Below are 26,848 nucleotides of genomic sequence, written 5' to 3' on the forward strand. Positions count from 1 at the left end.
GCTCTAAGCAAGTATTTGGGGACCGATCTTGACTGTAAAGTGGTCTAAAACTATAATGAAACACGAAATGACAATTTTTACCTCTAACAAGGGCAGTGCATTTTTTTCCTTTCCATACGTCTTTTCCTGAGACTCATGTGAAGCAAAGGATTTGCCTGGAGTTGCCCAATAATGATCTGGCTTACGGCATTTTGGACTTATTTGCAAGAATCAAACAAAAAAGGAACCTTGGAACAAAGTCTGGGAGACCCTGCCAGGTATCCAGTCTTTGGTGCTATAGAAAAACCTGGATATTTATTTTAATGTTATACAGAGTGTCACTACAGCTCAAGCAAAGTCCCGTCTCCCCTGCCCTCCGTATCTTTCTCCCAAACCCACCAAGAAAAAAGAGAAAGTGTTGCCCTTATTACATGTCTTCAGGTGTCCATAGATGCTTCAGATGTTTGGGAATTTTTTTAATGCGGACCGCTCTCTCTTGCTCTCCCTCCCTCCCTCTTTTTAGGAGATGGCATAGGTAAACTTTTTAAGCGTGAGTTGGCAAATTATTGAAAACCAAGGTACAATACTGCAATTAAAAATAGGTTTATTTTGAAGAAATCAAACCTACATGATATTTATAAGAAAATAAGGTATTTTAATGTCTGTAGGTCAGCCATGTAATCCCAAACTCTCACATTTTGTGGAGCTTGATTTCTTCTATGAAATGAGTTGCAACCAACATCACAGCTAATGCTCAGTGGAGGCTACACTTCTAGAGGAGGCGGAGCTGGGGAAGACGTTTTTCATGAACAGTCATCCATCTCTGGTGATCTCTCACTGAGGAGCCCTGATGAAGTTCTGAGCAATCGCAGATCCCCTCAGAACCCAGTGTGGAAGTCTAGGCTACTGAAGCCCCCATTCTTCCTTTAACTGTATTTAAAATGCTGTTGATAAAGCCACCTCTCCCTTGTTACATTTATGCAACTCCTTGTTTTTAGTATCTGCGTTGCTTTCCTGTTGCTTTCTTCAACAATCTTTACGCTCAAAGACCGAAAACAACTCACTCTACCTTTCCGCTTTGTCAAGTATATTTTTTACTCCTTTGTAGTTCCCAGGAACTCAGGGAAAGGAGCGTTTCCCCTTCCCTACTGTACCCTCACAACCCCTGTGAAGTAGGTTAGGCTGAAAGAGTGACTAACCAAAGGTCAGCCTGTGTCCTTCATGGCAATGTGGGGATTTGAACCCATATCCTAGTATGATACTCAAACTATACCCCCCCATTGGTTTTCTGACTACCTTTTGCCACCTACTCCCAAGATGACTCTTAATCTGTTTAATAAGCTACTACAGATTTTTTACAATTTCTAAGTAGTAATCTCCTCAAGTATTTAATTCTTGAAGGAGCCAATTTGGGATAGCTGTGTGATTTCATTAATAACCCAAGACAATTTCACTACTTCTGTTAAGACAGTACCCGATAGAATATTTTCATATAATGAAAGCTGAATAATTCAGATTTCAGAGGAGCAAACAGCTATCTGAATCATTGGGAATTTCAACTGCTGATACTTAAGAAATTTTTTTATTATGTAGTCCGTATATGATAGCATTGATTTCCCACCACAAGCTTGAAATTTGTTTAGCAAAGCTAACTGTAGTAAAAAGTAGTTTCAAAGTTTTTCCACAAACAGGAAACAAAGCATCTATTTAGATTTCAAACCCTTAAACAATCTAGAACAGCCCACATGCTGTTCGGAGCGTACTAAATTAGGATACATCAGAAATGTAGCCACCTGAGAGCTTGTCTCATTGTCTGAGTGACAAGTTTAAGAGGGCACTTGATTATTTAAAACAGGATTAATTATTCTCAGTAGACCCCCTCAGGACATTATTAAACCTGGGTCTACTTACAACAAAAAATACTAGACGCAGTTCTGAGAAAGTATTCATAATTAAGTCTCTAAAGCAAAATAACTTCAGTAAAATGTGCGTTATATATATTCATTACTAGAGCAAAGGAAATCTAGAATAGGTAAGTTATGCTGTGAGACAGAATTGAACAAGGCAAGAAGTCACCAATGACTAGTTCAATACAAAGACTTCATTTGACAAATGCTTAAAAATATTAAAATAGTAAAGAGTCCAGTAGCACCTTTAAGACTAACCAACTTTATTGTAACATAAGCTTTCGAGAACCACAGCATCTGTCTGACGATGCATCTGACAAAGAAAGCTGTGGTTCTCAATAGCTTATGCTACAATATGCATCTGACAAAGAGAGCTGTGGTTCTCGAAAGCTTATGCTGCAATAGAACTGGTTAGTCTTAAAGGTGCTACTGGAGTCTTTACTATTTTGCTACTACAGACTAACATGGCTAACTCCTCTGGATCTAAAAATATTAAGTAATCCCAACAACTTTTCAAATTATTCTTGGTAACAACTGAAGTGGGAAGTAAACTTTAGACACACACACACACGCACCCCCTTTTTTTTTGGACACCATCTTTGGATATAAAATACCTCATAACGGAAGATCGGTATGTCATGACTCCCAATGTTCAGCATTATGAAATTCTAATTTAAGCAGAACCACTTACATCAACTGCTTGAAATGCAATACTTCAAGAAGTGTCTTACTATTGAATTATCCCTTCTGCCCACAAAAACTGAAATCCTGAGCTTGACTCTCTTTTGACTTGGTTCCTTTGGAGACAGTGATGTTAGGGTTTTAATAATGGTATTAATCAGGGCATGGAATTTAAATAATTATTTTAATGGCATTCAGACACAATTTAGCAATGAGTAGCCCCTTTGTATGGGTAAAAAAATCTATGAGCGGGGCACACAGCATAAAATTATACATTTATGTAAACCTGGGAGGAGCCACCACAGTTGTATGAAAATATGAAAAGTTGAAAAAATAATTGGAGTATAATCTAGCCCTATACCAGTAATGCCTGCGCTCATGCAAACGTTGCAAACCCCTCCCCTCCCCCCAAACAGCCAACATCTTGGGTTATCTAATAATCCAAGATGCCATGTATAAAAGTTCTTTTTAAAAAGGTAAGGAATAGCTCAGCAGGCAAGGCGAATCGCCCAGCTACAATTGTGGGAGCTTTGTTATGAAAGAATTTTAATGAATTGATTTATTAATGAGAAAACACCAGGAAAATGCTCCTGGAGAACTGCCTCGCACCAACCCAAGTCTACTGCAGTGCAAACTACTGGATCTTAAGCTGAGATCCATGGAAGTCCCATTTCATTAGGGTAGGTTGTAATGCTCAGGGAAAGTGTGGGAAATGGGTTAAATACATCTTGTAAAATGGACAGCAGGAAAGCCGTTTTAAACTTCAGTCTGCTTTTTTTAAAAAATAAAGATCTTTGGCAAAGCTAACAGGAATTCATCTGAGCAGGCACTGCTCATATCTGAAGTCTCAAGAAAGTCCAATCAAGCCCTGGTACAAAAGATTGACACGTACTGTATGGATTTGTCAGTCTGCGTTACCTTTTCACGGGCTCTGTCTGCACAAGTGCGGCATCTATCATGGCTTTCATCCATAACTCCATTTCCTTCCCTGTATCTGTGCAGAAATAATAGGTCCTCATGTTTGGATGAGCTGCCTGATTGGAAATGACATGGTCATTGTGGAAAAACAGAGTTACAACAGTCTGTAAGAGAGAGAGAGAGAGAAATCAAAGTATGTTAGTGGTTTCCTTAATCAGTAATTCAGGAGTATCAAGATTTATGCACGCTGCCTCTAGAAACTCATCACAGACTAACTAATACAATGTTATTCAACATCATGCTCATCTTCTGTGGCAATTATACTTGGGAAAACATATTAGTATTAAATTTGTAATGCTTGTTGCTTCCCAGTGCACCCTGCTGCGCTTCTAAATGATTTCTGTGAATTACAGAATAAAAATCTGCTATTGGCATCTATGATGCTATAAAAGTCTATGACAGTAGAAAAATATATTTGCTCAGATATTTATAGTCAGAGCACAACAATAGGTTTTAAATTATGCACTCACCCATTAAAACTTGTAGCGTAGTTTAACTTGCCCGTCACCAACAACATCCCCAAATGTTCAAATACAAGAAAGAAAATACAAAGTTAGGCAAGAATGCTTAATGGAGGGGGAAATTTAATTCATGGTGCATAAAAGTAAAAGCAATAAATGTCATAACAAGGATTCAAGGGACAAACTTAAGGATAGCATTAATTTTTCCATTCTTAACAAATATTCCTTGTATAAATGTAAAAACAAACAAACAAATGATGGTTTTGGAGAAACCTAACTTCATAAATAACAAAAGGCATGGAGGACAACTGCCCAGCTTGAACTGGATAGCAGGAAGTGGCCTGGGATGGAGAGAAAATGGGCCTGCAAAGTTTCCTGCCAACCTGGTACCACCCCTCACCCCCCGAGCCTGTGGCACCCAGGGGGACAGAAGGGAGGCGGTCTCCTGGTCAATGTATTGCAATCTTCATCAAACTTGGTTGGAGGAGAGCCTGCTGAAGTCCCCCTGCGAGTTTAGCATCTCTGGGTATGAAGGGGACTATTGTAGGGCCCTGGGATCTGACGAATCATGAACCTAACGAATTGTTTCATGAACCGAGACAATTTCGTGAAAGTTTGTGGTTCGTGTAAAGCGATGAACCACAAAACTCAGAGTTCGTTTTTTCCCCATTTCATGTCCATCTCTAACTTCCAGTACTGCACATTCCTTCTAAGGGTTAATTTAAAACCAAAACCAAAACTAGTTCTCCACAACAGGAAAAAGCAGAGGGCAGAGTATCTCTTTCAGGTGATGCTCCAAAGGATGGAAAAAGTGTGTGCACACATTTAGGGGTGCGGTAGCAGGACTAAAATACTGACAATAATCCATCATAGGGCGACACTTTGATACACTGCTTATTCCCAACTCTGAAAATCACAAAGTCTCTGAAACAGAATCTTTAAATAGAGGCTATAGAAGATGCAACTCCTTTGGAGATGGAACCAGCACTTGGCAATGAGTCATCACCATTACAAACTGCTTTCTCGGGGATTCACCTGAGGAGGGTTTCTGGACAACAAGACTATATGTTTTAAAAGAAATAAATCAATGAAGCAGCTTATGCTTATCCAGTATATGTATGCAATTATGGCTACTGGATAAATCAAACACGGCAGTCATGAAGAGCAATATTCTCACCTTAAAGGCATATTTACGGTTGATGTGATCCTCAGAAGAAAGCATTGCTATCTGGAAGCTGGGAAGAAGTATACTTCCCAATATTCCTTCTTCTTTTTCATCTGGGCAAGATGCAAAAATGATTGATTAAATGACAATATTTTCATTCAAACTTTATTATGTATAAAAATAATCTTGGGATACTTTAATGCAAACTTTCACATTCAGTAAGTACTTAATTTTGCGAATGGAATTTCTGCATCTAACAGTACAATGATAAATTTTGAGAATGTGCACAAATAAGATAACCATGCCATAAACCACATTATTGTGAACAAGAAATCATGAAAACGTAACAGCAGCCCTGAAGGATCAGATCAGTGGTCCATCTAGCCCGGCACCTTGTTTCACACAGTGGCCAACCAGTTGCTCTGGTGGGACTGCAATCATGGTGTAGAGGCCAAGGCCTTTCCCTGTTGTTGCCTCCTATCACTGGTACTCTGAAGCTTGCTACCTCCTTTAGTCACCCTGGCTAGGAGCCAATGATGGACCTACCCTTCCTAAATCAGCGATCAGATGTTCTAGAGCAAGGGTACACACTCCATGGCTTGAGAATCACTCGTAGCTCTTTCACATGCCACATTGGCTCTTCTTCCCAATTTTGGTTTCAGGGGGTTTGCTTTGCATATTAGATATTGTTAGATTGTGTGTTTGATGCGGTAGTGCACAGGACATAGAGTAGTAGTCATGTGGTTCTTTTGATTGATGGTGATTGCAAATATGGCTCTCAGTAAGCCAAAGGGTGAATACTGCTGCTCTAGGGTTTCCTGAATTCAACCAGTTGGCCCATTAGTTGGCCCTCAACAGGCAAAATAATTGTACAAGGAGAACTGTGTCTGTGGTAACAGGACCTAATGTTTTGTGGAGATATTCTTCCATTTTTCTATACAACCGTTTTGTGGAGACGTTTCAGGCGAGGCTTTATCCCCCATCCCTCTCCAGAGACCCTTCAGTAAAACTAGCGGTTGACTAGTCAGTCTCTTGTCCTGAATAATGAATAGTTTATTTGAAAGAAAATTAGCAACCAGACTGATGGAGATGGACAACCTGTCTTTCAAGTCCAAGGCTGGAGAGAAAATCTGAAGCAAATCCTTGGAAGGCAAAATAAACTGCACCGAAAACATCTAGCACCCTGTTATGTCTGTGTGGTACCCAAGGCTGGTGCCACTATAGAAGCGGTGAGACGAGCACCGCGGGCTCTGAGGCGCCGAAGGGGGCGTCGGGGGCGGAGGCGTACGCCATGGAGCTGGCATGCCTGTCCTGCAGCTGCTGCAACTGGCCAGCCCCGCGCCGCTGCTGCTGCCACCAAACATTGTCCCTGGCCGGGCACAGCAGGCGCGGGCCAGGCACAGCAGGCGTCTGGGGCAGTGTGCAGAACCTCCCCAGCCACCCGCTGCGCCCGACTGGGAGTGCGAGCAGCCTCTGCGCGCCGTCCCAGCCACCCACCAGCCAATGGGGCTGGCTTGCTGCATAATGACATCATCACGCAGTGACATCATCACACAGTCCGGGGGGGGGGCGTGTGCACACTATGTGAGCGAACACGTAGGGGCAGCCGTGGGTGCCAGAAACCCTGGCGCCACCCCTGGTGGTACCCCGCACACACCCAAATGTCCCAAGACCTTATGTCATAAAAGAACATCAGCAGCCTTGGGGAGAGTTAAAACAGTCCAGGGCTTGCAAAGCCTGAAGGAGGTATCCCAGCAAAGAGTGACAGCATTATTTATAACCAAGAAATATGCTAAGAAGCAAAGATTATGGACTATTTCAATTGTCTCCAGAATACCTGAATTAAATCTGCCTATCACCGGATATCATTGTAAAGGAGGATTTCAATCCTGCCTTTAACTCTACCTCAAGGCAACATTCACTGTGGAGTGGATAACGCCTCTTCAAGAGAGGCACTCTACAATGCACGAAAGCACACGTGCAATTTGCAGTTCATGTGACTATCAAGACCCCCATGTGAGCGCTGCAATATCCATCAGACAATGGATGCCTGGCCCCCAAACACAGAGAAATACTGAATATTCAGGTAGCATTTCTTACATCTATCTTTAATGGCAATGGGTAAAATGATGCTATTTCTCCAAAGAACGCATGCACCTTGCAAGGCACACTATAATAAAAGGACCATGTAATTAATGCCTGAACACAAATTATCTGGATTATAGAAAGTGCGAGGAATTCTCAGACTAGCAAAGTTTTTTAGGAGCAAAATATGTAACGTATATGTAACGCATTCTAGTGCAGGGAGCGGAGAAATGGGACTGTTCAAATATCACATGAAATACATGTGATATTTGAATGCCAGAGGGCTTATCTTCCAACTTCCTTGCTACGATGCTTCCAATTAGTTCCTCTAACACAGACATTCTATATATTTTAAGATAGATATTTTGATTCATGCAATATCTAAAGGTAGCCAAGACATATGTGACTGCATATAAATATCACACTATAGGAACATAATTTTTTTTGAAGTTTCTGGGTGCAATTCAACAATTCTGTGCAGGTCCCTGTGAACACTTGAGTGGAAGGCGGGCAGGTACAAGAAACATAGCAAAAATGCTGATAGGCATTACTAACTAAATTTCCTCTTCCCCCACCTCTTTCCCAGATTTCATAAAGGAGTGTGTTTACATGCCAAAAACTAAATTTAAAAAATAAAGGCAGATTCCAACATTAAAATACACAAAACAATAAAAACTTGCTGCAGACTTAGTGTGACAGGTAACAATCTATCACAGCCAAAAACAACAACAGAAGATAAAACAGTAAAAAAAATCAAACAGTCTGGGATTTTAATGCTGAATTTTAATTAATAACTTTTTAATGTTTTGTTTTGATTATTTTGCAAGCTGCCTCAGGCAGGTTCTTGGAGAGGTGCCATAAAGTTTTTGTAAATAGATAAAAGATATATGTAACTACTACTACTACTACTACAACAAAAGAATCAGCAGAACAGTGCAGGTGACAACAAAAATAAAGAATACACATAGCTCCCCATCTGAAAATGCTTGAGCAAGCACAGAACTGCTAAAAAGACTTCAAATTCAGTGCCAGGCAGAGGGTTACTAGGGAGGTATTCCATGGAAGAGGCACCACAGCGAAGACCTTCCCTTTGTGGCTCCCTTGCTGCTGCATTTTCAATTGTGAAGTTTCCAGACCATTTTAGAAAGGTAGGCCTGCAGAGATCACACTGAAGTAAACTTCAGTAACCAAATTTGGAAGAGACCAGCGCATGGGCAACAATAGCCAAATCACCGTTCTTGAGGATCTGCAACAGCTCATTAAAGATGCTACATGCCAAAGATGAAGCTTGGAAGTCCACCTGTAAGCACAGTTCTAAGCAGTTTCCATTCAGTAGATCCAATCCTTTAAGGGAGACCACAACCCTATTCAGGATCTGCTGGATTCCCGGTTCCTTGACTGGGGTTAATTCCAACCAATTGTACTCTGGACTGAGCTTCACATCTTTCCCATTCACTCAGGCCGTTACTACCTTCAGACACCATGCTCAGGACATCAAGCGTCACACCTCACTGATGAAGAGGAGGAGCAGCATGCTGGAGGGTGCTTCTCTCCATAGGACCTTTCCAGGTAGATGCTAACAATAAAGGGGACAAGGTGGAAGCTGGCAAGACAATGAAAGCACAAAGGCCATGAAATACTGCAGAGGTGGTTCCCCAGCAACAGTGTTGAGATAGCAATGGACCACAGAAGCAGAGCCAGTTGGTCCAGAAGGGTATCAGGGTAGAAGATACTGAAAGTCACAAAGGAGTCCAGGAGAATCAACAGGGTTATGCTCCTCTTGTCTCATCTTAAAATAACCCACAGTTGTACTCCCACCTCCTTCCTAAGCACCTAGCCAAAAGGGAGACATTAACAAATGATCACCAAGGCACAAGGATTGCCTCTTGAAGATGAGTTGCACAAGAGAAACACTGCCAACCCACAGTAGTGCATTAATGACACTTATGCCAATGATGGATAACGCTAAACAGGTTCTCCTGTCATCACAGCCTGCACTGTTCCATTGCATTGTTCCTCTCATTTATAGAAGAACCACAGTTAGCATTAAGCAATGCAAATGCAACAATAAACCATAGTTTAAAAACAAGGGAAGAGAGCTCACACCTCTAAGGCTGACTCATGGTTTAAAATTATTGTTTGCATGGAGCCAGCATTATGTCTGCACCACACCCAAACAACAGACAAGTTTAAGGATGCCTATTTATCAAAGTGCGGAAATCCTCGCCTCGAGTATATCTCACATCGCTTATGCCATGCCAATTACAAAGTAAATCTCAGCATAAGTGCTTTCAATGTCAACATAAATATTCTGTGTTTTGATACATGAGCTTTTCTGAAATTACTGATTTAAGTCAGGCATATTAGAGAAAGAAACACATTCTCAGAGGATCATTTATCGTCTTTAATACTCGCCTCCATCCCCAAGTATAAGTACTGAAAGAGCCTTGCAGGATGCACAGCTGCCGGTTTGCAGAACTAGTGTGGTTATTGCTCAACGCTAGAAGCAATACATCTTGTGAGTTGCTCAAATGTGGCATCCCCCCTCGTGCTTTGGTGCCCAGAAGCAATGTCAGTCAGAGGTCTATAAATGAACTGCAGTTACTGCCAATGTTCTCTCCACAGGAAGTGCAGCAAGTACCAGAAGGCTACCACCAATCCTGCTACCACCAAGCAGGTGTCATACAAAAGGTCGATCTCTGCTTTGTGGCAGGTGAAGTTAATGCTGCGAATAACAAAAAGCACAGAGGGTAGATTCATGTGCCAGAACTACAGTCAATGGTGGTTATTTGGAACATGTTCTTAGATGTGTGTGGAAAGCATCTCTTTCACACTTCATAATGCTCACAAGAAGATACGTTGTGTACACAAATGCAACCATGCCTGAGAGACCAGGACTGGATTGGGCAACTTCCAAAGTGTCTGATTCTGTCAGCTCTGGGTGGACAGATACGTATCGTCCTTATTGTTTTGCCTTTAATTAACAGCCTCCTATATGATGCTGGAGAAAGGCTGGCCCAAAGTGTCATGGATAGCAAGGAAATGCAACTGAGTTTAGTGTGGCTTAGAAACCAAGGCTGAATTCAGTGGGCATCAAATGTGCACAAACCCAGCTTGTTTCTGGATCTCACACACAGGCTCATTCTTCTCTCCTGCCTCCATTCCCTGGACTGCAAAGAAGGAATCCTGAGACAATGGAGATAAGCTACAACAAAGGAGGCTTCAATTAAATCCGAGGAGGAATTTCCTGATGGTGTGGTAGGTTCAACACTGGGATAGTCTGCCTCCTGGAAAGGCGGATTCTTCATTGTTGGAGGTTTTTAAGCATCAATTGGATATATCTTTGTCAGGGATATTATAGTTGTCGCTCCTGTGTTGGCAGGGAGTTGGACTAGCTGACCCAAGTGGTCTCTTCCAACGCTGAGATGAAATAAATAAATGAAATTAATCTCAGCCGGGACCTAATTAGTTTGACTACAAGTTACATTTAAATGCAGGCATGCGGGTCTTCCTTCCACTGACCGAGATTCTCAACCAGAAGGTGGTTAAGTTTCCTTTCTAAATGCATTCTGAGCTGTAAATTCCTTGGTTCCAATCTCATCTCTGCCACAAACTCAAGGGTTAGCTTAGCCACCCATGCACTGATAATATGGGGTTAACATTGGCCTACTTTGCAGAGTGGGATAAGGACAAATGCAAGAATATTTGTTTGGGGGAGTGGGGAAGAGACATAATAGGAGGTGTAATCTAGAATCATCTAACCTAGCAGAAAACCTCTGATCATTGGCCATCCCAAATCAATTCCAGTTACCTGATTTCATATAAACAACAAAGATCCTGTGTTCAGTTCATTACATTTACACTGAATTTATTCACACTGCTATCTAATTAAGAATCCCTTCTTTGGCACTTTTGTCCAAGGATCTCTTCGATTCCTGCATCTATTTTTTATTTGTAGACAGAAAATGAAGATTGAAAAAAACACAAATAGAAGCATCTTTTATTCCAGGCCTTCAATTACAATACTTATTCAATTAGGATCTCCTATTGACAGAAACAAGAGTGAAGCCAGCCTTTTGTCCTCCAGCAAGAGTGACAGAAGAATGCTAAAAACTGGAGGTTTTGAATAGCAATAGTAAGCCTCTGCCAAGACTAGGGAACAATCCTGAAATGGGCAATAGTCCAGGGCTAATGGTTGAACCAGGATTTGGACTTTGGGGTTGTGGCCCCGGGATCAAGCACTTACCTCTCTGTCCTGCATTAATCACTTTGATTCTTTCCTGGATATCCTGGTTTGTGGGAAGCCCCTGACTACCTAACAAATTACAGCTACACACAAACTTCACCCAGCCTGCAAACAAGAATTAGAAATCCAACTCAAGCTGCCATTTGTAATTTTGGGGGCAAATGAAAGTTAGCCCCGTTTGACAGATTTAATCACATTGATGCACAACTGAGTGGTGCTGATCCACACAACTCTGTGACAGCATGGAATCCACACTGCAGCCCAATATAGAAGTTGTGAAAGGGTTACAAATGGTGCGATCCTAAAGAGTTACTCCAGTCAAAGCCCATTCCGCTTCGGAATTAAGGTACTTTACTTGCTTTGGTATGCTCCGTAAATATTCGGAGAATACTGAAGCGAGGGGGGCAACACCCCCTACCCCCCTAGGGCAACCCTTCCACCTCCCACCCTCCTGGGGAACCCCTCCACACCCCCATCCACTTACCTTACCTGGCGGGAGGGTCAGCTGTGCTGTGGGCCGCTGCCGCCATGGCAGCAGCAAGATGAGGCTGCGATGGCCTGGAGGCTCCAGGCTGTTGCAGCAGCTTTGTGCTGCCACTGCCTGAGCCTCCGGGGTGTTAGGGAAGGCCGGAGCTGCCTCTTCTGGCCCTTCCTGCCCCTCAAATGGCTGGTGTGGCACCGGTGTGCTGCGGCCATCTAAAGGGCAGGAAGGGCTGGAGGAGGCAGCTCCGGCGTTCCCCAATGCCCCGCAGGCTCAGACGGCGACGGCTGCCGCCAACAAAGTAAGTGGGTGGGGGTGGGTGGAGGTGGGATGATGTTTAAAAGGCCCCGCTGCTGTTTGCAAGCAGTGGCGGGGCCCTTTAAACTCAGCCCCGAAGATTTCCGAAAGCTTCGGAAAGCTTTGATTCGGGATTTCCGAATCGAGGCCAGCATGCTGGCCCCGATTGAGATATCCAGAATCTTTCCAGATCGGGTCCGATTCGGGTAATTTACCTGAATCGGAAACCCGAAGCACACAGCCCTAATAGCGTTAAGTTTTCAGGCTACAACTCAGGACTCCAGAGTTCGAATTCTTTGGCCATAACATTTGATGGGTGACTTTGAGCCAGTCACATACTCTGAGCCTAACCTACTTTATAGGGTTGATGCAAGGATAAGAGGGCAAGGGTGGGTGGATACAGAGCCACATATGCCACTTTGTGATACTTGAGGAAGACAGAAATACAGTAGATAAGAAGAAAAAATTAGAACAGACAAGGAAGCTTATGTTTTTCTGAGGAACTGGGTGAGGAAGGCCTATATCTCTAGCGGAGAATTCTGGCTATGTTGACTTCCATTCTTTTTTCAGCCTCTAAAACAGATTATCCATTAGATTTTATGACAATGAAGAGGTCTGACAATTTCAGCAACGTTCACAAATGGAATGAGAAAGAAACATATTGTCTACAATGTAAGAGAGAGAAAGGGTATTTTTAAAAAAGATTTAATATTCCAACAACTTGAATGGGCTAGGGTTAACATGTTTGCTTTGCTCTAATAACTATTTCTAAAGCTTGCAAGTGATTACTAGAACATCTGGTTATCTAACTCCATCTGCTTCAACTAATTCCTAGAGGATGGATATATAAATAGCTCTGATTTATTTATTTATGCAATCTAAGCAAGTTGGCTTTTATATTTCTTATCTAGCCTGAAACCAATAATTTAATCAAGTGGAAAGCATTAAAAGAATTAGCAACCCAAACAAATAAAACTTGTATTGCATTATAATTAATATTCTAGATGCACACAATAGTAAGTTTTCCTCCTAAAAACTCCATAAAAATGCCACCTTGAATCAAGGAACTCTAAGCCTAGGAAAATATAGCTGAACTGACTTTTCTTCTAAGAAGAAAAACCCACCAACCATCTGGCCACCTCCTTAATTATAGCATAATTTTAGCTCAACCAAAGACTCCATGTCTAAAATTACAGTCCTACAGTTACACTAATTTTGACTCAGCAGCGATTTGGTTTTCCAACAACCTATAATCTCCCTGTTGTAGGAAAAACACACAATCCCGAATTTGTATGTGGTTATAACATGAGTGCTTTGATACTTAAATGACCTTGATTAGCTGGATATCTTCCAAAAGGTATATAACTGTATTTAAAATTATCGTTAAATTCTACAAGCTATAGTCTAAAACACTGATTCTCAAACTGGGTTCTGGGGATTCCCATGTGCTCTACAAGGGTATTCTAGGTAGTCTATGACACTTTAATAATAAGAGCAGAGGAAGAGCCCAGCTCACACCCATTCGGCTAACGTGTAAACATAGCGATCTCCATTTTCTTGCTATGGATGGCAGGGACTGTATGCCAAAGGAAATGGAATTGCTTTTTAATTCTTTACAAGGGTTCATAAAGTTGTGGCCACCTACAGTCATGTATCTTCCAGATCACCTCTGAGCAGTAGCTGGAAAGTGTGCTGATTGGCTGTTGGGGATCGACAGCTCAGTCCTAAAAACTCCAACTAGCTGAGTGGCACAAAGGAAGGACCCCTAAAAACGTTATGCACGTTTACTTATTTATATTATTTATAGCCCTCTTTTTTCTTTGGGACTCAATGCAGATTACACAGAATAAAACAATACAATCAACAGAAAGGGACATTCAGTTGATGCTGCAACAGGATACGACTTGTAGAAATCTGGAACCAACCAGGGATCAGAAACAAAACCTAAGAATTTACACCACACAATAAGTGATTTGGTAAAGGGAGAGGTACTGGGTACTGTCTGTTGATGTAGATATGCTCCTACTGGACATAACTGTTAACTTGCATACAGATGTAAATCTATGCCCTCTTTTTTTTTGTCATACCTGGAAAAAAGCACCCTAGTCTTGCGTTTGAACAGAGAAAGAGCATTCTGGTATAAACCTGAACTTGTTTACCCAGTTCTTTCCAAAGCAAGGATTTTACCATATAGTGAGATGCCATGCTGCATCCATAAATACTGACATTCAGTGGCTGTTTTCCAGTGAATGCAAGAAGTTCAGGTTGTATGCGATGCTGTTCTTTTTCTGTTTCTATGAGCAGCTCTGGCATTTTCCCCAGACCCCTTTCCAAAGTTATTAAATGTTGAGTCTGAAGCTTCTGGAACCAACTCTCTTTTAATCAACGGCAGAGTCTCCTTGGGTCAGGAGGACCTTTCGAACTGTAGCCCTGTACCTACAGAACCATATATCCTCTGGTATCTGACATCAGAGACCATGTACAGATAATATAAATATTTTACTTAAACTTGCTTTTAAGTATAATTGATGGGATTCTAATTTGTTTAGGATACGGTGGCCTCCGTGGGGTATGCACAGCTTACTGCCTCTGAATGTGGAGGTTCCCTTTAGTTACCATGGTTAGAGGCCCCTGCTAGAACTGTCCTTCAATAGCAGTGGCACGACTTCCACTGGCAGTGAATTCCACATTTTAATCACTCATTGAATTAAGTAGTATTTACTTTTGTTCCTCCTGAATCTATGGCCCAGCAACTTCACCGGATACCCCCCAAGTTCCTGTATTTTGGGAGAGGGAGAAAATTTCTCTCTGCTCCATGAATAATTTTATAAGCCTCTATCATGTACCGCCCTCCCAGTCTCATTTTTTTTAAAACTGAACAGTCCCAGTCTTTCCATACAGGAAAGGCGATCCAACCCTTTAATCATCTTGGTTGCCCTCTTCTGTATTTTTTTCCAGCTTCTACTCTTATTCTTCTACTTTTACTCTTCCCAGTCTCGTGAAAGCATACTGCCATTCTGACCTGGTTTTAGGCTGGCTAGCTTACATAATACATATATAACACAGATTCAAAAATATGCAGACCTTGGAATCTCTCTCATTAACACCTTGCAAATCCTATGGATATACATCATCTTTTTAAGTGTCTAGACATTCTGGCTATTAAGATAAATTTGAAAAGATTAGACCAGTGTGCTCAAAAGGGGTAAGTTAACAAAGGGCAAATTGTTAGAGCTTAATGTTTATTACATTTTTCAATTGTTACGATTTCTAAGAGCCCATCATCATCATCTTATGAGGCTCAGGGATCTGAAGGTTTTTAAGCCTGGAAATACCACAGCTGGCTGCAAGAGAAAGCACATGGCAAGAGAACACTTGTCTCTGAGCCATGCATATTTAACAAACTAGGCTGAAACATGTTAATTCGATGCAGGATTCCAGCTCATGAAGGACAGTCAATGCAGTTATAAAATGCGAGGGGAGGAAGACACAGGAATAATTTTGCAGAATGTCAACAAACCTTAACACAGAGCAAACTTTTCTGAAGGCACATCTGCGGTGCCTTTCCCCATGGCACTTATGTTTTACTCTTCAAGCTTTTCAGATCCTGGAAAAACCTGAAGCTGAAATGCAGAGCTGGCTCAAGAATTTTTGTTACCCCAAGCAAGTATGTGATGTCACCTCCCTTGTGGGAGGAAGCTTACCCCCAGCAGTACTGCTAACAAAACAGCTCAGCCACAGCTGGTGGCAATGGAGATCACCAGTTGCTTCTTCCCCAAAGGAGGCAGTGGCTGGGAGCACGCCAGGCTCAAGTGGCATGTTGGCTCCCTCTTCATTTTTCCACTTGAGCATTGAATCAGCCCTGTTATCACGTGTCTCATCTCTTCCTATTCCCTACACCTCCCCCGAAGTATATGCATTTTATACTGATTTAACACCTTCTCACCAGAGAATAGAGGTAATTCTGTAAGAAGGAGAGAGACTTGAGATTTCCAGCTGACTTTTCATCATCATCTTTGAATTACAATTCTCAACATTTTGGGGGAGTGGGGGCGGCGGGGGGGAGAAGAATCAGAATATTCCCAACAAACAGAATTGGCATATGTCTGTAGCTTAGAAAAATGAAAAAAGTCTACCAAAAAAAAAAATGAAAACTGGCTGCTTTCTTCCTCTTAGGGAGTGAGAGGATTTCATTGGCTCCTCTCCAGTCTGGGAGAAACGCCACAACCTTACAAGCTATATGCAATCTCAGTTGTCATTTTCAGGTTTTGAACAAAAGAAATTAGGTTGGGGCTGGGGTCAGTGAGGACCCCAGAGTTGGATTTGCAGCTTGAAAAATCTTGATGCACTCTCACCTCTTTTGGATGTGACACCAAGTAAACTTTCTTTACCGGTTTCCAGTTAGTCTTCCTTAGAGTTCAAAATACTCAAGGAAAGTTTCTCTTCCTCAGTTCTACTGAGAAAGGCTTGTACATTCTAGTTCACTTTATTCTGCTTCTCCACAGCCAGTTCACTATTTTATGCTTGAAATCTCATTCAGCAACTAACAACTGCAGTAGTAAAACACAGCTAGTCAAGTGGTAGAGTAGCACAAATCAATACTAGGAAGGAACCTCTGGCCATATTTAATCCAATTACTTGAAAAAGGAAAACCAGGTCTGTAGCATAATGCATCACGGTATCCTTTTAGCTGCACAGAAATATGTAAACATGCGTTTTCATTTTTGTAGTGCCATTGTGTATTCCCTCCCCCAGCTCCAGCTTTGAGAGTAGCTCTCAAAGTTGTTTTTGAAATGTCTCTTAATTTAAAATGAAGTTTGGGGGGGGGGGAGGATTTGCTGGGTGCGGAGATCAACCTGTACATTTTTTGGACTGCAGAGTCTTTTGTGCACGTTCCATGGAAAAGGGGGAATGCACCAAGTCAAAATGAAGGACAGCAATGGTGCAGGAAAAAAATGTTTTAATATTGAGTAACCCCTACGCATTTTGCCTTAGCTTCCTCAGGGGGGTCTACCAGTAAAACAATAAACGAGAAGCAATTAATGTAACATTCCAAAAATGATATAACATATTTTTAAAAAACATGATACCAAAAACGTATTGCACTTTGCACATGTTCTGTATATTGGTCCTGGTTTTTTTTAACGTGATTTATCATTTTTGGAATGTTACATTAATTGCTTCTCGTATATTGTTTTACTGGTAGAGCCCCGATGAAGCTAAGGTAAAATACATAGGGGTTACTCCGTAATAAAGAATTTTTTCCCTGCACCACTGCTGTTCCTTCTTCACGTTCTACAGACCAAGCTAAGTTTGCCCACCACGTCAGCCCACCTAAATTCATACTCACCAGTCATTTATTTAAGCAAATATATTTACTTCTTTTTTTAAAAAATGACATTATATCATCCTTGGAAAATGCCTCTAAGACACAGAAACACTGAGCAAACTTACCCCGATAGTAGAAGAGGCACAGATCGGAAAGGACAAACCACCGTTTCTTCCAAAGCTTCATGCCCGTGCTGTCCTGCATAACAAATGTACAAACCACAGGAATTGGCCCTTTGAGGAAAACTACTACGAAGCAACAGTGCAATTGAGGCTGGTTTTTTATTAAGGAACGGAGGAAGATGAGAGTCTCTAGTATTACGGCAGACAGACTTAGACCATTTCTATTCTGTTTAGTACATCCAAATTTTGCCCTTCCTCCCAAAGGCAGTATACATGATCCCCCCTTCCCCATCTTGTCCCAACAACAACCCTGTGAGGTAGTTTATGAAGAGAGAGAGAGAGAGAGAGTGACTGGCCCAAGGTCAGCCACAAACGCAGGGGTTTCTTTTGCATGGGAATTGTTTGGCTAAGCATTGGCCTTCAATGGTTGGGATTGCCACCATTTTGAACGAACACAGTTGCCTCCCTACTGACATCTTGTTGGGGTGGCATCCATCTTTACTGTGAACGTTCAAATGCTCCTTCAGCAAATCAGCCTAGACTTTGAGCAGGAAAGGGTCAGGCTATCCCTAGTTATTATCTGCTGGAAGATGATGGGCCTCACTACATAGGACATTGGTAGACATAGGGAAGGTGGATTAGAGATGCTGTTCCTCTCCCCTCACCAGAGCAGAATTTGTTGCCCTTCCTGGTCCCAAAGCTGAGTCTAGGCCAGGGTTTGCCAAACCTCCCACTCTAAAGCCAGTTTGGTGTAGTGGTTAAGAGTGTGGGACTCTAATCTGGAGAACCGGGTTTGATTCCCCACTCCTCCACTTAAAGCCAGCTGGTTGGCCTTGGATCAGTCACAGCTCTCTTAGAGCCCTCTCAGCCTCAGCCATCTCACAGGGTGTTTGTTGTTGTGGGGATAATAATGACATGCTTTGTAAACTGCTCTGAGTGGGCATTAAGTTGTCCTGAAGGGCGGTATATAAATTGAATGTTAATATAATTTAAAGGAAGACCTCTGCCCTGCACCTAGGAAGTATTTGTGTTGCCTCTGTGAGGAGCATTTCGCATATGCACATTTGCTGCTCGCTGTCTGCAGCTGTAAGGCTTGACTTGCACGTGCGAACAAGTCATCAAAGGTCAGCCAATGCCAGACAGAAGCCATCACGGTATACCAAAAATGGCATCTTCCAATGAAGACAGTTTATGCATTGGTCCAAGTGATGAAAAGATCAAGTGACATTTATCCATGCAAGAACCAGCCTGGAGTGCTCGCTGAATACTTGGTCCCCACAGATTAATAATCACAGCCAGCTCCCAGAGGTCTGGGAATGCGGCGCATAGCTTATTTACTCTACTTCCACTCTGGCACTCTCAGTTTAGAAATAAATGATAAGTACTGGAGACACAGCAGTGGACTTCATAATCAGAAAGTCCAGAATCAGACCAAGGGTGCTAAAAAGCCCCCGAAGCCCATCAAAATGGATATTCCAATGGCAGGGAACCAGAATAACATCCGCGCGCTTGAACTCTTGTCTCAAGACCTGATAATGGTGAACATTTGCTCTGGTGATAGCAATTCCTGAAATTTCAGGAGAGGAGCTGGCATGGTTGTAAAGGTTAGAGCATCAGTCTAGGATCCAGGAGACCCAGGTTTGAACCCCCATTCTTCCACTAAAGCTTGCTGGGTGCCCTTGGGCCACTCACCCACACAATAGGGTTACCACTGGGGAGAAAAGAAGTAAATAATTTTTTTAAAAGACTTCAGCAGTAGAACATGTGCTTTGCACAAAGTGGATCACAGCAGACTCTACATAAAGGATCTCAGAAATTTATATTTATTTACTTCATTTATATCTTTTTGCCTTTTGCCAGCTGGGACCCAAAGTGGCTTACAAACAGTCTCCCCTTCTTTTTATTCTCACAACAACCCCGTGAGGTAGGTTAGGCTGAGCGTGTGAGATGGCTCAAGGTCACCCAGCAAGCTTCCACAGCAGAATGGGGATTTGAACCTGCGTCTTCCAGATCCTAGTCGGACACTCTAACCACTACACCAAATTAGTAGGAATTTTGAAAGACTTCTACCTGGGACCTTGGAGAACTGTTGGCAGTCAAAACAGACGGTACTGAGCTAGACAGACTGATGGTCAGATTCAATACAAAGCAGCTTTGCATGTGTAGCAAGGAGAAAAGCATTTAAAGGAGCAATGCAAACCATTTCTCCCCTCAAAAAAGTGTCTTTACTCTGCTATCATCCATATTATTGCCATCAGGGAAATGCCCCCAAATATAAAAAACTTTATTCCTAAAGCATTTTTATTGGCTTTTATGTCTGTAACCAATTTGCAATGCATTTCTCAGAATGAATGGAGACCACCAACCACAGCAGTGTGTGTGCCGTCAGATAATAAAATTTAATAAATATGTAAATCTGTAGAAAAAAGAAAAGGCATTTGTGAATTTTAAGTATACTTCTGCAGAATGGGCATGAGATGATATCCAGGAGTGGCAGAACAACAAATGCCAAACCGCTGAATATTCTGAAACACAGAAAAGGGCATATGAGGATTATTCTGTTAAGATCCTTCAGATGATTAACGGCTGTTTGTTTTCAAGCTGTGCATCCTAAGGTAGAAAATACTGCACTGTTATCCTTTTTCCGAATAACTTTATCACCTCACGTCTCCAAATGCTACTAAAAGGTAACGGTGTCCCATTTGATAAGAATCTTATTTCGGATAGATCATTTGTTTTACTTAAGGAAAATGTGCTAAATTCCTAGGCGCTTAACGGTTGCTGAACTGTTCAAAATAAGGTTTTGAACAGAGCATTTATTCACTTTTGCTTTCAACCGCCATGCGGACTCGCTGCTGTTCAATTTGTCCCAAGGTCAAGAGTTGGCTGAGAAGAAAGCCTTCTTTGGGGTAAAGAAATTAAAATGCTAACTCCTTGGATGGTTTACAAATAAATATAAATTAAAGAGCTGCCTTATGCTAAATATCATCATTTGTCTGCCTAAAACGGCACTGTTGGGACACTGGCTTGTTGAGGTCTTGAGCAGAGGTCATCTCAATCCTGTTCACTGAGAATAGTTATTTATAGATGGTGGGGAGTGACTTTGGAAACTGCAGCATGCAAACTATTCATTGTCTCATAGGCTCCAAGTATGTAATTCCACTAGGGTTGCTAGCCCTCTAGTTGCCAGAAATCCATAGAGTTTTTGACAATTCCTAGAGAGGACTGACACCACCTCCAGGAAAAGCTAAACAATGAATAAAGAGAGGTGTGCACAGGGTATGGGGAGGCTACTGATATAATGGTTAGCTTCACTGGAGCAGACCATTTCTGAAAAAAAAATGAGGTGCAATGTTTCAGATATCATACTAAATTTTCTTTGCAGGCAGGACAGTGGTTCAGCGATGACGAGTGCTTGTTTTATACTGAGAAGGCCCTAAGTGTTTTACACCGAGAAGGCCCTCCAGATAAAGGACAGACCTCTCTCTGCCTAGGACACTATGGACCTGCTGCCAGTCAGAGAACAGATTACTGAGCCAAATGGACCAACTGTTTGATGTCATATAAAGCAGCTTCATGTGCTCATGTTCAGAAACAGCAGACCTACATGTGCACATCCAAGGTTGGCACAGATGTTATCCAGTAATTCGTTTAACATTTGAAGTGGCTCCTGGTCTGCTGTGCTGTAAAGTAACAGTTTTAAAAGAACTGACATTGGCCTGCCAGTCGCAGGCAAATGATTACTGCAACAGATACTTTCAAGGGCATTCTACCTTTAAAGGTGACCTTTCCTCCTGTGAAAAAATATTCCCGTACCAATTTTTGAGTTAGCCAGCCAATCAAATGTAAAAACTATTGTGTCAAAGACTGCAACAACCAATATAATACACATCTTGTTGTTTCGACAGCTCTGGAAAACCGCAATTTCGACTTTTCCTCTGACTGCCTTTTGTGGTGTCAAATCAACAGATATCAACAATGTTGAATTTCCATTCCTCATGAGCAGACATTTATCAGAAAACCACACTATCTGGAAAATTCTGATTTATCCCAGATGCCCTGAGCCTTTGCTATTAAAAAGGAGAGAGTGTGTGTGTGTGTATAGGTTGGCTGTGTGGTCCAGAAATGGTTGTAATTTCAAATTTTATTACTGTTATTCTCAAATTCCACACTTGAATTATTAGTTTACATATACTAACATGTATGTGCATACGTGCGGACAATTAAAAATGCAGGACTATGCATTCTTCTTCTCATCTAACAAATGATAAAGGGGCCAAACTTTTCCCTAACATCTGCTGAAGAGCTGCGACTGATGCTCATTTTCAAAACCTTTTCAACAACACATTCCAACAAATTAAAAGTCACAAACGAAATAAAGCTCTTGATCCAGAAAGTTAGTTTTATTTCTAAACTGTTACAAATTTAGAATGCACCCCACCCCCGCCCTAAAAATAGTAACTATGGTTCTAAAAAGCTGGGTTTAAAATAATGGATGAGATGATTGACAATATTTAAAAACCAATTAACAGAATGCCACCCTGTAATGTGGGTACACTCAAGGGTCCCACTTAGGCAGGGACTACATTTTATCATGACAATACCAGTATACGGGTCGGGGGGTTGATCCTGGCAGCATTTTCTTAATCGCAGCTTGTTTAGTTTGGGCCTGAAGTGGAGCACTCGGACCGCAACACAGTCCCAACTTTTAATGCTCGTCTATTTTCCATTTGTTGGAATACTCTACAGCGTAACAATACCTGGAGATTGTCTCATGAATGCAGATCCCAAACAATGCCTCACGGGCTAGGTGTTGCCATATTAATTTGTTCAAGTCCCTTAAAGCACATATGGACATGCTCTTTATGGACACTATCCTGTCTTCTGAGCTGGCTCACATACAGAGAACTGACAAATTACTGCTGTGTCTCTATCTGTGTATTCTAGCTTTAGAATACAATTTATTTCCCTTCAGCAAGCACGTAAGATGCTTCAACAAGGGAACGACGTTCTCAATTACTGCATTTCTAACCGCAGCACCAAGGTCGAGACGAGCTACTTAAGACTGCATTTGTTTACAAGGACAGCTTAGAATGAAATACTGATGCCCAAATATACAGAAGTCAAAGAGAACCCCTAAATATCCATCTAAGATTGGAAAATAAAGCAAGTCTAAGTAGCAGCAACACAGGAATAGAATGCCTGGGCATTGGTTTAGTTATAAATGCCTTGAAAAGTGAAGATCACCTCCTCTAATGGGAGCTTCAAGCCCTCGCAGCGCTGTGCTTTGCCGTTTCCCCAAGATACCCAGAAAGCAAAAATCACTAATTTGCAATTACTGGATTCTCTTGTGTCTGCCATTAGCAGGTTTCCTTCATCATGTAATGAGGGATAATAAAAGCAACAGTCCATTGCACTGGGAAAAGCTTTCATCTTTGGTAATTTTTGCACCACAATGCAGATAGAGCAATTTTTCATACAATATTCAATGAGGCAGTCAGACAATACCTGCTTGTAAAGCCATCCGCGTCTGACAACAGGCGCATTGGGGTTCCTCTTTATTGAATTTGATCTCTTCCCAAAATTATGCACTTTCTTTGAAGAACGGGACGTCTAAAACAGAACCAAAAGGATCAGAAAATGTAGCATTATTACCAGTTGCATGCAGGAAATGCACACACACTGCTGTCCTCACACACACACACAGAAAACGTCATCCTCACAGGCTTCTCTTGGGACTTACTAAGAAACAGCTTTATTCTTTTTTAAAAAGGTAAATAAGAAACTGGCTTGCAGGTTCTGTGGGCTTAGTCATTTCTTGAAGTTTTCTGCAAAGAGACGTAAAGGCAACTCCCAAGGCACAACTGGATCAAGCGTTTAAATAGCGGCTTAATAGGATATTACAAAATACAAAAATATGGCAGTGTTCTTGAAAACGGCTAGAACATACAAGAGCACAGTTTCTAGCAAGAGAATTGAACACACAGAAATCACATCTCCACAAAAACGAAAGCATATCTGCATGAGACCTATACCATAGAGGGGATGCACTAAAATCACTAAACAATGTGTCTCAGCTTGCAGGTTGCAATTTGCAATTCCTCTAGTTGGGAGATTGCTGGATTATTGTGTCTGGAATAGCGACGAGCCTGAAGGGGAGGAAGAGAAAAATGACACAGACACACTGGACTGGGGGAAATCAAGCCACAACTTTAATGGTTTCATATTCCTCAGGCCTCAACACAGCCAACGTCGAGACCTCCCATGACAAACCACCCTCCCTAACCTGCCTGTTGGGGGTAACCATGGAAAGAGAGTTAGCCTTAGGGCTGCCCACTACCAGTCTCTTGTGGATGCAGTCAATATGCCAGCCCTGAAGTTGGCTGTCATGCCCCTTCCCCGGGCCCCTTAAAGGGACCCCCTCCAACTGGCCTTCATCCCCTTTCTTTTTAAATATGTAGTGTAGATCAAATTGACCCCTGGACCACTGGGTTTGCTTGCCTCATCCTCACAATGTATAGATGGCCAAATGAGGACAGGCTGCAGAAAGGAGCTGTGGGGGGCCAAGGAAGTTTATAGCCAGACTCGTAGGTTGTTTTTGTAAGGCTGACTTCAATGAACTCGGAGGCTTGATGAGAGTCATTCCATGGGGGAGTGTGCTGGAAGGGAAAGGAGCGAGTGAAGGGTGGGCTCTTCTCAAACATGAGCTTTTGCAAGCCTTCACTGTTCCAGCAAAAGGGAAAGATGGTAAGGGCTCCAAGAAACCGATGTGGATGAACAGAGAGCTCCAGAATAAAGGAGAAAGGGGAAATGTTCAGGAAATGGAGAGAGATATGAGGGTTACTAGGTACTGATCAGCCATCAGAGAGGCCAAAGCTCAATATGAGCTGGGGCTCACCAAGGGGGCTCGCTACAATAAGAAAAACTTCTACAGATATGTGAGAAGCAAGCACAAGGTAAAAGAGGCAATTGGACCGCTATTGGGAGTGGAAGGAGAAACTCTGATGGAGGACAGAGAAAAAGAAGACAGGCTTAAGGACTTTTTTGCCTCTGTTTTCTCCCTGAAGAACTCGAGCCCATCTAGAAATGGTAGATGACAGGACACCTGGGTGGCTAGTTGACATTGACAGAGGGGTTGTGGAGAGGCACCTGGCTGCACTGGACGAATACAAATCCCCCGGGCTGGATGGGGTGCACCCAAGAGTGCTCATAGAACTTTCTAGAGAACTTGCAGAGCCTCTGTCCATCATCTTCAAGGCCTCCTGGAGGACTGGGGATGTGCCACAAGATTGGAGAAGAGCAAATGTTATCCCAATCTTTAAGAAACGGAAGAAGGATGACCCAGGAAACTACAGGCCAGTTAGTCTGGCTTCTGTTGCCGGGAAGATACCAGAGCAGATTTTAAAGATGTTCTGTAAACATCTGAAGGGCCGCTTAGTGATCATGGGAAGTCAACATGGTTTAGTCCCCAACTGATATTGTCAGACCAACCTGGTTTCCTTCTTTGATCGAGTGACGAACTTACTGGATCGTGGGAACTCTGTGGACGTGATTTACCTTGATTTCAGTAATGCTTCTGATAAAGGTTCCCAATGACATTCTAATGATAAGGTTCCCAATGACATTCTAATGCTTTAGGCTCATCCTGCATTGGGCATGGGATTGGACTAGAAGGTCTGTATGCCCCCTTCCAACTCTGTGATTCTATGTTGGCTGCTTAGCTGAGTCAACACTGGGCACAACTGCCCAGTCTTCTGCTTGCCCCCTTCCTCCATCTGGACACATTTTTTTGATCTTCTTGTAGAGGTTTGCTAGTAAAGCACTCTCCAAAGAATTCATGGAAAGCACGGAAAGTAGGTAAGTTTGCCAGAAAGCTTTCTTGAAAGGAACAGAATGCCTACTGTATTCGATTTCAAACAGAGATTTGCAAAAATAGGAGAAATGCTAGGCGGTAAAAGGTACTAAGAAAGTTCAAAAAAATCTTGTATTTGACAATGGGAGAGATTTCAAGAGAGGGAAGGGAAATATAGACTCAACTGGTACTGGGTGTCAGAAACAACCAAGACTTTGGAATATGCCAAGCTAAGCATAGCTTATCAATCAGGTTATTAAACCTAAAGAATGCAAGGTAATTGCCCCCTCCCTGCCTAGCAATCCAAAGCAGATGCTGGGAGATGTGCTGAGCCTCTGGTGAGTTGAACTTGGTTTTGTGGGCCACAAGCAGTAATAGGCGTTTCTGAGATGCTTAAAAGAATACAACAACGGTCATATATTATGTTCAAAAGCACAACAGGAAAGGTTTTTGTAAGAGAATGGTAAAGACCCAATTAGTTTCCTATGAAAACAAAACTGGAACTAAGCTTGCAATGGACAATGTCTGCTTCTAACTCAGCATTTTGTCCCACTCAAAGGAAAGTTGCAGAGGGGGAGTACTAAAATTGGAGATCCCATGGTTATATGAAGATGGGGCTTCCTTGGTCAATGGGAAATGAAAAGATTAAAGGGTTCAAATAATTTCACGTTGTCCTGTTTGGGTATTCGTTTCTCTCTGGAGTAAGAGGAGTGAAGAGAAAGGGAGTAAGCCCAAGGCTGACTTCTCTCTTCCCAGGACAATCCATTGCAGGCATGAGATCTGAACAGGTCCTACGACGCAGAATCCTTTCTAACAAACACACACGAAATCGACACTTCCACTGAAGTCATTCCTGCAGAATAATTTTGGCTCACAAAAGGGTTCAACTTGTGCAGTTCGACAACATCTTTCAAGACCAGGGCTCAACCTGCACCAGTACTTTATTAAAGACTCTAACGCATACTATTAATGCTATCTTTTGACCCACTTTGCAACCTTCGCTGTTTGTACCTGGTTCTACTGCTTTGTGCAAGAAGAAACTTTAAAAAAGACTGTGATAGCCCATTTACGCTAAGTCAGACTTAATTGTGTCCCCACTTTTGCATTTCTGCTTGAGCAAGATCTCATGCAAACAAATCTCCCCCTCAATTAGAAACTTATACAATCTTTGAAGAATACATTTCTCTAATTCAGTGCATAAAGTGTACAAAGCGCTCAGTGCATATGGTAAATAGAGTTCAATAAATACATTCAATAGAGTTAAA

General features: G+C 42.1%; 1 protein-coding gene across 7 annotated transcripts in view; it reads right to left on the reverse strand.

Annotated features, from left to right (window-relative positions):
* PLEKHA5 (pleckstrin homology domain containing A5) overlaps window positions 1-26,848 on the reverse strand; it is a 242,630-nt gene that overhangs the window by 50,276 nt on the left and 165,506 nt on the right. For all 7 annotated transcript variants that reach the window (XM_054988048.1, XM_054988047.1, XM_054988045.1 and 4 more), the window contains exons 6-9: window positions 23,240-23,344; window positions 17,735-17,807; window positions 5,184-5,284; window positions 3,486-3,601 (exon numbers count right to left, since the gene is read on the reverse strand). In XM_054988048.1, coding sequence (XP_054844023.1) covers window positions 3,486-3,601; window positions 5,184-5,284; window positions 17,735-17,807; window positions 23,240-23,344 — 395 coding nt within the window. The remainder of the gene's footprint in view (window positions 1-3,485; window positions 3,602-5,183; window positions 5,285-17,734; window positions 17,808-23,239; window positions 23,345-26,848) is intronic.

The sequence above is a fragment of the Eublepharis macularius genome, chromosome 9, assembly GCF_028583425.1.
Source record: "Eublepharis macularius isolate TG4126 chromosome 9, MPM_Emac_v1.0, whole genome shotgun sequence".
NCBI lineage: Eukaryota > Metazoa > Chordata > Lepidosauria > Squamata > Eublepharidae > Eublepharis > Eublepharis macularius.